Here is an 11,213-nt window from a genome sequence, read left to right as displayed (position 1 = left end):
TAAAAGCAGAGGTCTCTTAGAAGTTGGAGAAACAACTTTCTGTTTCTGGGTTTATTGGGAAGGCTGATGAAAGAACCATTCTATTCTGGGTACTACTTTGTCTACCAATATAGACCAAGAATTATTTTAGTAGCCAATACCTCTGTGGGGACAGGGTAATCAATAGCCAAAACTATGTGAAAGGCTCTTGTGAGGAGTTGTCTTGTAGTTGAATGTAAGAATAACTGAAGAAAACTAATCCATCCTACTTTAGTCCTAGGGGACAACTTTAGAAATAACTAAAATGTTTAGTGTGCAACACACATGAGGGTCGTTTCATTTAAAGGAAAACAGAAAATATTGGAGGTTTTGCTGCTATCTAACACTAGGCTGTTTTCCTTAACTGTTGTTTCTTGAAAATGCAGCCAGGATTTTATAGTATACATGTAAGAAATACAGATGTTTTTGGTTTTAGAACTCAGGTTTTGATGTGATTGTGTATATCAATTTATATAATTTCTATGAAAAGCAGTAAAATGTGACTTGAAGTTCCTGCACAATAAATGCAACTAAGGAAACGTGTGGATTCTGTCATTCAAGCTGTTCTCCTGGGCAGTCTGTGCAGATTCTCATATGCTGAAGTTCTTGCAACACAGTTTTTGCACTTAAAACTAGCCAAAAACTGTTAGACAAGGATAGTTGTGTGCTCATTTTGAAGCTTTGTTTTATTCTCTTTACTGGGTAATGTTTTTCCATTGCACTTCAGACTTTCCCTGATACTCCTGTTTCTCTCCAATGTAGAGGAATAGGCAGTATATCGTAGCAGAACAACTTTACACTATGAGGGCATTGCTCATACCCTCCTCCTTCATGACTGCTTAAGGTAAAACTTGGATTAACCAGCAATAGTGCTTTCTGTGGAACATGGCAGCTGGAAAGCAAAGTGCAGGTTACTCTGTGTGAACATGCACCTCTCCTCACCTTTGCATTTCATAGCGCTTCCTAACTACATTCATGATTAACAACTTGCAGCAACACCTCCCCCATTTTTCTGTCTTTATCATACCATCCCTACTGTATCTTGTTTTCTTAGTATCTTAAGCTTTTTTTTGGGGGGGGGGGAAGCTTTTCACCCTTGTACAGCTTCCAAATAGGAACTAGCACTCTCTGCTACTCCTGAACACTTTCTAACCTTGGCCTGTGGTAGGACTACAACAAAAGGCCCAGTAGGAGCTATGGGAGCAGGGCCAGAACTGCACGGGCCAGTGTGTATCAGTCCTGAGCCCTGTGCTGCCAACCCTGCCCCAGAGGTGTGGGCACAGCTGCCTCAGCCCTGCTACCAGGCCAGAGATGCTCCCCAGCCCCGCTTTCTACACATTCCCCCTTGCCTCAGGATGCCTGGTGACGCTATATGCCTGTTGTGATGGTGTGCTGTGGCATGGCAGGGCCTGCCAGGTGTCGTAGGCCTGTGTGGTGGTGGGCAGCTGGCTCTGTCTGGCCACACCAGTGCAGCTGCCCTGAGTTAGGGGAAGGTCCCACCAGTGCTGCCTGGGGCCCAGCAGCCTGTCCCTGGACCGAGCCTGGTCTGGTAGCGGAGCTGGTCAAGGAGATTCAGGTGAGCAAGCCTGTGCTCAAAATGCAACATAAAAGGGACAAATAGCTGCTGTTGTGCAAGCGAGAGAAAGCTCAGCTCAGTAGCGGCCTTCCTGCATCTGACACGCCACAGCTCTGAAATTGGAGGCTGAGTCCTAATTTTTCTGGTTATGCTGCATTTTGCTTACCAGAAAGTGTGTGCTGGTGCTAGGCTGGGTGCTGCCATGGCTAATGCTGTCTGACTAGCTCCAGAGTGACCCTCAGTCCATCTGCAATTCTACAGCCTGGGTGACTGGCCCTGCAGCATTGGCACCTGGTCACAGGCTGGATCTGACTGTCTGAAGTAATATCCATAAGCATGCTGCACACTCAGTAAGTAGTAATGTTGGAGTTTCAGGGATTAAAAGAATTACCGCTTTGTGAACATAGTGGTTTTGCACGTGCTCTGCTTCAAAGCAGCACTTTGCTAACCACCAACACAGCCTTCCTTGGGCATGGTGTGGCAAACCTGCACATAGGGTGAATATGTGTGAATCTGAACAGCTGAAGAAACTGGTGATGCTCCCATATGTGGTTACAGCTGCTGAAACGCATATGTTTGCAGAGCTATAGTCTTGGTAAGAGCTAGTGGATTGCAACCAGGGCAGCAAGAAGGTAACTAAAAAGAAGGGATGCTTCCTAGTATATGTTGAAGCTGTATGTTAAACTATTATATCTTGTTTTTCTTACTCAGTTTTTACCCCAGTAGCTTTTTGTTTCTGTTGAAAAACAACGTATATGTTTTTCAGGTTTGGGAAAACCGATGTTGCAGACTCCCTAAGAAACATTAATAGACTGATGGGTTGCCCAAAAACTGTTCACATTGTGGATTTTTAATAATTTCTAGATGAAATGCTGAAATATGCTAAGTATTTTATATGCATGAAAGAAATGTGATCTCTTGTGAATGTGCATCATATACGAGGGAAAAATTTAGTTGCTATTTGTGTCTTTCTGAATAGCTCATAATGGAAGCTCTACATAAACACTTTAGCATTTCATCTCACAAAGGAAATCACTGATTGTAAAAGATTTTAATGGGATTTTCATGCTTTAAGTTTCCACGCGAATATGCAGTTAAGCAGGCTTGCTCCACTGAAGGTCATTTTTAATCCAAAAAAGAAAGCTGTATCAAGGACTGAAGGCACTTGGACAGACAATTGAACCCTGAGGTAACTCGAGAGATGTCAGAAAACATCCTCAGGGTTGGAATGAGTTAGGTTTTTAGGCATTATAGGGAACTAAAGACACAGGTTGAGCTGTTTTCGCTGTTGGAGTGTTTCCCACCTTGCACAAAAAGTTTGCAGTTGATCACTAGCAAGAAAGATAAAGGCCATCACAGTAGCAAGAAATCAGTATGCTAATTGTACTTGTCAGATGATAGTCAAACATTTGAAACTTATTTACCATACTGATGCTTCTCCTGATGGGTGTTGATATAAATCTTATGTCACCCTTAGCAAAATTTGGCTTTGTGTGTACAGGCACTATTTATAGCATATGTATGTGGTGTAAAGGAAATATTACCAGTCTTTATTCTTCTATAATTTCCTTTTTTCCATGCTGGAAAGGGAAGAGGTGAATTGTTTATTATCCTTTGGGAACACACTAATCTGCTGTTTCTCACCACAGCTTTACATTTACCTCTATTTCCTGTTGCCCTGCTGTTACATCACCTTGTATTTCACTCTAAAATGTCTTTTAAATTTTACTAGCTTTAATGAAACTGCCTTTCAAATAAATTTTTCCCCACATAACAGCTATCTATAAGACAAGGAGTTAGCTCGAAAGTGTCAGCAACTCATGTCTTGCCTTTGTTTGAGGTCTGAATCTACCCTTGGATCAAGTCTTGATTGTTGGATTGCACCTATGTAAACATCAATTCTGACTTTCAATACACAGCAATTTGTATTTGTACAAACTTCCTTTAAATGTACACTCGTACCTGCACATGGAGAGTTCAGTCAATTCGGCTGTTCTAACAGTGTCCAAATGCTTCATATTTATGTACATAATCACACTGTTGTCATGCAAAACTGTTTTTACCCGATGAACCTTATGTTCAGCAAATCAAATGAAAACGGGTAGTTTCAACAAAGTCAAAGGCAAGTCCAGCTCAACTGAAAACAAGGTCCTTCCAAGCCCTGCTCCCGCTGAAGTTAAACATCAACATAGTGTTGTGCTGTAGTAGAATCACTTGGCTAATTCTACTGTACAAGACATCTAGCACTAAGAAATTTATTTACAGTATCCAACCTTTAACGGGAGAAATTACTGTAAGCCAAAACAGGCTTTTATGGTAACATTTCCACACATTTTAGCTTCTGCTATGCCTCAGACTACTTCTGAGCTTGTTTTTCTGTCCTAAGGCCATTTTCTTTAATTTGTGGTAACATTCGGATTTCAAGATTTAACACTGAGATAATTAAAAACCTTGCTTATTCTAGGCATGAAGACAATGCATAGTCTGGGTTCTGCTGTAATCCTAGCATGGTGTCAGGATGTCATATGACAGCATGCTGTGAATACACCTAGTAGTTTTAAAGGAAGGTCTTTTTCTATGACTTTTATCAGAATTTTGTGCTTTTATAAAGACGGAAAATGTCAGGAAAATGTTTCCATGAATAACTACTATTTGTGTTGGAAATTGGTAAGACATTTTATTACACGTGGATTCCATATGAATCCACAGGGAAACCAGACAAATTCTACATTTTCTTTAGATGCATTGCCCTTGACAGCTGAAGAATATAATTCTGAAAAGTGTACAAAGTTTATTTAAAACAGAATATTATTTGAAGTGTGTTCTATCTTTCTACAAAATATACAATCAATAGGCTAATTTATAAACATATCTATCAAAGACCACAATCAATGCCTTTTTCAAAGAAGATTTTATGGTATCAGGTCTAAAAAGAACAGACATTTACAATAATTTTGTAGACTGACAATGTGCTTCCTGGGGCACTTTGGTATTTGTTCTTTTGTTTATTTTTACATCTGTGAAGGAATGTGCATATAGAGCTCTCTGATAGATAACACTATGTTTTTCTTAAAATTTTATCAAAGTTAACGGAAAAATTATGGTTATACAAACTATCCAGTGCCACACTAAATCCATATACTCTTAAGACATAACTGTTAAATAGCTACTCTTCACCTTTGTTGCTTTCCCATACTGTTTACCTGTACTTCTAAACACGTAGCCATGGATACGTAAGAAAGCTAAGTTAAATAAATAATTAAAAAATAACATTAGTGGTAGTATGCCTCTAATTTTGGAAAACTGCTTTCTTTTTTTCAGAACTCTGAAGGTTTACCTGCAGGGATGTTTGTTGGTATAGACAAATTTAACCATCTTTTTATGATGATTTTCTAAAATTCCAGAATACGGTGTGGTGATAAATTTAATTTTTCTATACGGAGAAATCTGAAATTCCTGTTAAGTTCTGCCGGTATGAATGTGATTAAGGTTTCAGGTTCTTAGAGATGAGGTTACATATAGATGCTGATTGGAAAGTTTCAGCTATCCAGTTTTCTTGATTGCTGCTTTCTTTAACTTATTAGAAACTATGTGTTGCAAGACAAAATTCTAATGCTGGATTGAAACCACAACACCACTGATCTTCACTCATTTTTGTACAATTTATAAAAAATGTTAACATTTCAAGACTAGTGCAATGAATTAAAAATCTGGGTATGACTTATTTTCAGGTTTGTTTTAGTTCTGCTAATGGAAGAGCTACTGTATTTTCCTTTATATGTAGGTAAGTAATTTCTGCTGACATAAAAAGGAGATGTAAAACATATATTTTTAAAAACTAAATGTGAAATAAAAGCTCAATGTATTCTTGACCTCCAGTGCTGAAAAGAACAGCCTGTTTTCTCTTTGAAGTTCTCATTCATTGTAGTGCTGTGTCCTAAATATCCCATTCATTTAAACTACAGGAATAGAGTACTAAGCAACACTGAGATTGACAAAACAAAGGCTTCTTTTCAATGGTCTATTTTTATGCTCTATTTATAATACTATAGCGGGTATTTTAAGAAAACTACTATTAAGCAAATAGTTCTATAGTACTGAATTTTCAAGTATGTTTTAGCTGTCTGGTTTGGCAGCCCAGTTTAAGAAAACAAATGATAGGCTTCGAAGTAACAGCTCATTAGACAGAAGGATGGGCTTGACCTTAAGGTCTGACTTGAGAGATCCGAGTTATCAGTTTCGCATGACCCTTGGCTAATCTCTTATCTCTGTGTGCTTCAACTCTCTATCTGTAGAATGAAGGATACTACTCTCTTTGCTTTCTTATATCGTAAACTCTTACTATACTTACTATACATGAAGCCAGTAGGATCACTAGTGTGGTGCTGACTTGGATACTATTACAGTAATATATTCTATGTTGTTAATATAATTCCATAAAAAAGTAATGTTAGATGTTAAAACATATATGTATATATTATTAATATATAAAAGTATAAACACAAAATGGACTTTCACAGTTCTGTGCTGGAGTCTGACATTATTTCATCCTAAATACTGCCCTACACAGAGCCTGAATTGAGTAGTCAAGAGCATGTCCAATTTCTCTGTCTGAAGCATACAGACCATTAAGAGTTCCCTTGGACAGGTCCTTCTTAATACCATTGCAAATCCATCTCAAGTACCTGATGTTTGATTTGGTCTTTAACTTTCACTAGTCGTTGTGAGAGCCAAAGAATTTTTATGGAATGTTTCAGCCAGGGAATGTTTCAGCCAGGTAAGTTTCATGTACATCACCACCCTCCGTTTCTTCCCCCTGCTTCCTATGGTGGGAGCCAGGGGCCTTCATTCCAGGTCTTGCAGAATGTGACAGACAGGACTGACTGATGAAGACAGGACTGCAGTGGCTCTATCAGGTCAGCTGTTGTCGATCTGGATTTCTGATTAATTTCTCTATTGGTTTAATTGTAGCTCCTTTAAAACACTGAAAAGCCCATTATTAAGTTGCTGGGGGAAAAAAAAAAAAAGAGAGAGAAATAGCCATTAATGAGAGATTTTGTAGTCTAATGTCTCATATGAAATAGAATATATTAAATACAGGGTTGAAATTTGGGGTAATGTTTCTTAACCTTTTTAGCTGAAATTTCCAAATTAAGGAGAAAAAAAAAAAGCCAAAAGCAAGAAGGTTTCTAATATGACTTATTTCCATTTGTTTTGTCCCATGTTTTGCCTATGTAAAAATATCAAGTTCATTCCCCTCATCATTTCAAATGTTGTGAAAAGAAGTTGCTATGCTCATCCCAGTTTCCAACCACCTGTTGAAATTCAGGCTTAAGTGTCCATCCTGTTTGCATCTGCAAATAGCTTTATCCATATGTACAACTCCATTGAGATCAATAAGATTACTTGTGTGTGTCAAGTTACCCAGGCATGTAAATATTTGCCGAATTAGGACTAAAACTGGAAGGGAATGTAAATGTAGAGATGGTAAATGCTACTTAAGATAAAGGAGCTGAGCACCCACAATGATGACTGGAGTTAAGAGAGTTAGTTCAGGTGCCTGTCACCCCTTACTCCCCAGTCCAGCTTTGTGGATTTCTATACAGCTTTATAAAGCAGAATTATCTTTAGCTAAATGTCTACAAAATGTATTCTGAATTAATAAGTACACTGGTTTGCTTTGTTATAGATTTTTGTGACAAGAAATCAGCTCCCCACAGAAAACAAGGTAACACTGAAAATCCCTTTTATCTTGATATTCTGTAGGGAAAATAATTCCAGTGTAACCGCACATGTATTGTGTGGCTACTGCCATCTCAAGCAAAATGCATTATGTACTGTTTCTGAGCACATTAAGAGAAAATGTAGATGCTTTCTGCAAACAGTCTCCAGGTTATGGATGCTGAACTGGAGGAAGGGGGGTTAAATTTACTTTTCTTAGGAACTGAAGCAAGCCATTCAGAATAAATTCAAGAACTTTAAATTCGACTGTGTCTGTTATTCAGCCTCTGCATGCTGGGTGAATTGATCTGATTGCTTATGTTTTTAGGTTGATGCTTAAACTGATGAGGGAATCTCATTTATCTGTCTCTTGTTGAAATGGAGCGCAGTGAGGAGACATGGCATTCACTAGTGAAGCATCCTTCTGGCATGTACCTCTTTCTACTTGCAGCCCCATTCTGCCACTCAGTATGCAACCCGTCTGAGATTAAATTTAAGGTATGGTAATCTTTTTTGAGACTCATCAACTTGCCAGTTTACCATCCCATATGCGCATTCCACGTATTTCTAGGCCAGCAGTATGGAGTGGAATGGTACCTTTTTTGCATGGCTGTTTTAGTAGTGGTGTATGCTCTTTTCAACAAGGTGGTTTATGTCTTCACAAGATTCGTGGTATAGGGTTGTTAAAAGTTTGACTTTGGTCTCCAGTTTACTGTTAGCCGCTGAGTAAATTGGAACATCTTGGGTCCACAGACGGTTCTGCCATCATTTATTTATGATGCTGTCATGCTTGGGGCTACAACGTTATTTTAATATATAATGGGTTGCAAAACTACTTACTGCATGTTTTATTCATTCTTAAATTGCCAGACCGCCTCGGTTTCCTTTTGATGCCTACCCTGTTTGCATATGCTACCTGCCTGCTGCTGCAGCCACTTACTATTTGAATGTGTATGTCCCCATCGGCTATAAAGCATTAATGTTTTGCACTTGTATAGCCTTTCATCCGAGGAGCTCAAAGTCTTTTGCTGACAATGATTAAGAATCACTGTCCCCTTTGAAGTGGGTAAATGCTGCCACCTTCACGTTACTGACGGGCAGTGAGGTGACTCTGCCCTGCACCCGCCGCGGAAGCAGTGTCCGAGCATCCTCTCCTGCCTCGACGCTCATCTCGCTGTTTGCCCCGCAGCTTTGCAAGTGGCCTTAAACGCCTGCGGGGCAGCACTTCGTCCTATTTAGCAGAGCCGGCTATTTTCCGCCCTGCCCCAGGCGAGGCGTTTGCGCGCTTCTCGGGACGAACTGAGGGAGGCCGGCCGGGATCACACCCGGGGCTTAGCTTGCCCCCCAAATGCCTCTTAAACTGCTCCGAGACGCCGGTGTCAATGGAAAAGCGCGCTGCGCCGCGCCGGGAGCGCCCGGCGTCACCCCCGACACGCGTGGGTTACCTCGCCACGCTCCGGCGGGGGCTCAGGGGAAGGGCACCCTGGAGTGGAGCGGCATGCAGCGCCGGTGGGAGCAGCCGTGCCGGTGGAGCTTCCTGCGCAGGGCCAGGTTGGCTGCGGAGACAGAGAGGGAGGGAGGGAGTCGGGGGAGATCGCCGGCACCGTGCCCCGGCAGCAGGTCCGCAACAGCTGCCTCCCGCAAGTCCCAGTTTATTCCTCCCCGCCTCCCCAAGTTGCCCGGCTCCTGAGACACCGGGTGCATCATCTCACGCTGCCGCTCTAAGTAGAGATGAAGCGCACGGACCGAGGCGGCAAAACCCCTTCGTAAAACGCGTGGCAGCGGCAGCCGGGCAGCTGCGAACCCGCCCGGAGGGCAGGAGCAGCTGCTGGACGGGGTTAGAGGAACACGCCGGCCGTGCCCGCGGCACGCACGGCCCCACACCGCACCCCGGGCACACCAGCCCCGCCGGCGCATCGCTTACCTGGCCTCTGCCCGTCGGCAGGGAGGAGGCTCGCCAGGAGGAAAAACACGATACAAAGGAGCGGCTGGAGTCTCATGTCTGCCGTAAGCGTAGAGGCGCGCTCCGAGGGCGCGTGTGTATGTATATAGGCGAAGAAATGTATAGATTACTGGCCGGCGTGGCTGTAAAAGGCAGGCAGCCTCCTGCCAGGCTCACATGCCAGGGACAAGCCGGGGAGGCAGCTGCCAGCCGCGTTTTCCAGCAAGGTTAATGATCAGGCAGGGGCAAGGTTCTTGGCTTCCACTGCGGTCAGTGCCTCCCTCTCTTCTCCCACTCCCCCTTGTTTTCCATAAGCAAACTATGCAGGAATGAAAAGTCCGTGTAAACAGTAGCTTCTGTCAAGGCATTAAGGGCAAGGAGTCTCTTGAACAATGCAACGACCTCACTTAAGATTCAACCCAGGCAGGGGGAATTAAAAAAAAAAAAAAAAAAAAGTAAACCAAGCCCTGATGTTCCCTCCCCCATTTGCAACTGTTTAAACTTTGCATTGCCCATATTGGTCCCACATGCAGAAAGAAACGGCAGTGGCAGGAAGTGTGGTCCGCCCCCCTACCCCCCCGCCGCTTTGTCCCTCCTGAAAGCCGGGGCTGGGAAGTGCCCCCCAGCCCAGCGCTCCAGCAGCCCAAAGCCTTTCTCTCTTCCCTAAACTAGCTGCGAAGTTGCGGCTATTCAAAGTGAAACTGGTAGCAGTTAAGGCTAATGGGGGTCTTTTGTACCGTCTTTTTAAAAGATCGGAATATTCTAGAATTAATTTGCGAGGGGGTTTTTTGTTCGTTTTTTACTGTGTCGGGTAAAAAAAAAATATTACGCACCATATCTGTTACAAGAGGGACATTTTGGGGCAAGCAGTTTTCGGTGGGACATTACGTTTGCATAACCCACCTGTACATTGCGTTATACCTGTACCAGATGATGGCGAAAGCTCGCTTTAACAAACCACGCTGAAAACAGCTGGTAACAGTGGTAACAATGCAGATCTGCAAGCCTTTAAGACAAGACAAAACCCTGTGAGATGTGCTAGCAGCTGCGATCGTTTTGAAATCCAGTGAATGAGTGGCATCAGTTAAAATTCGTCTGGTCCTTTACATATTTTCAACCTGTTGATTTCTTGGGATGGAATAGTACCTAGTAATTTGGAAAATTTGTCCTTTTTTGGAAACAGTTTGTCTTTTAAAGTTTGCAGAATAGAGTACCTTTCTGTATAGATTAAATACTATTCTTGATAGATAAGTGTTATTGAAAGCTGTCTAAAGTCGTTCTTTGCCTAATTCCCTAAAGAGTAGAATATATGGGGGGGTTTGTTTTATTAAATTGCCCCTGTATTTTTTTTCTCCTGTTGTGGGTTTTCCTATTTTCTTTAAAAGCTCATTTAAGTCGATGGTTTATGCTACTCCCTCCTCATAGTTACACATTATTACTGGGTTACTTGATTTGTCTAGGTGAAGTATGCCTGTATGAGTTACAAGACACCTTGCAGCTTGAATACATGGTGAAAATAGTTACTAAATGTTATTTTTAAATTACATCAAGACTGTTAGGAAGATATCTCAGACAAAACAGCAACAAAGGAAATCCTCCTTTGGTTGATCACATTGGTCTGTCGTAAGCAGCACATGCTTCCCAGTGTTCATCTGTACAGCTTGGTGGTCATTATGTTTTCTTTATATGATCTCTGGCCTTTAAACTAGATTTCTCTTTAATATTGATGCCACTAGCTCAGCTGAAAGCAGGTTCCCATGGTGCTGGTGACAGAATTGTCCTACAGAGGGTATAATTTCAAATAGAAAGGTGATGGAGAAGGAGAGAAGTGGCATGGCCAGGTCATACAGCGAGTTTGTGACAGAATCAGGGTTACATCCTCAATATCCTAAATCTCACTCTGGCGCCGTCTCCACCAGGATGCTTTTAGGGATGCATTCACTTGTTCTCCATGAA

The 11,213-nt window shown here is 41.9% G+C and overlaps 1 protein-coding gene across 1 annotated transcript; it reads right to left on the bottom strand.

Moving 5' to 3' along the window:
• Positions 1-4,137: 4,137 nt before the first annotated feature.
• Positions 4,138-9,489, bottom strand: APELA (apelin receptor early endogenous ligand). Its single transcript, XM_026848162.1, has 3 exons — positions 9,240-9,489; positions 8,761-8,871; positions 4,138-6,601 (listed from the first exon to the last, which is right to left on the bottom strand). Exons 1-2 carry the CDS (start codon positions 9,313-9,315, stop codon positions 8,783-8,785), a joined length of 165 nt encoding a protein of 54 aa, XP_026703963.1. The 5' UTR covers positions 9,316-9,489; the 3' UTR covers positions 4,138-6,601; positions 8,761-8,782.
• Positions 9,490-11,213: the final 1,724 nt, after the last annotated feature.

The sequence above is a fragment of the Athene cunicularia genome, assembly GCF_003259725.1.
Source record: "Athene cunicularia isolate RWA chromosome 4 unlocalized genomic scaffold, athCun1 chr4_part2, whole genome shotgun sequence".
NCBI classification, from domain to species: Eukaryota; Metazoa; Chordata; class Aves; order Strigiformes; family Strigidae; genus Athene; species Athene cunicularia.
Note: the sequence above shows the minus strand (reverse complement) of the source record. Positions and strands in the feature narration are given on the sequence as shown.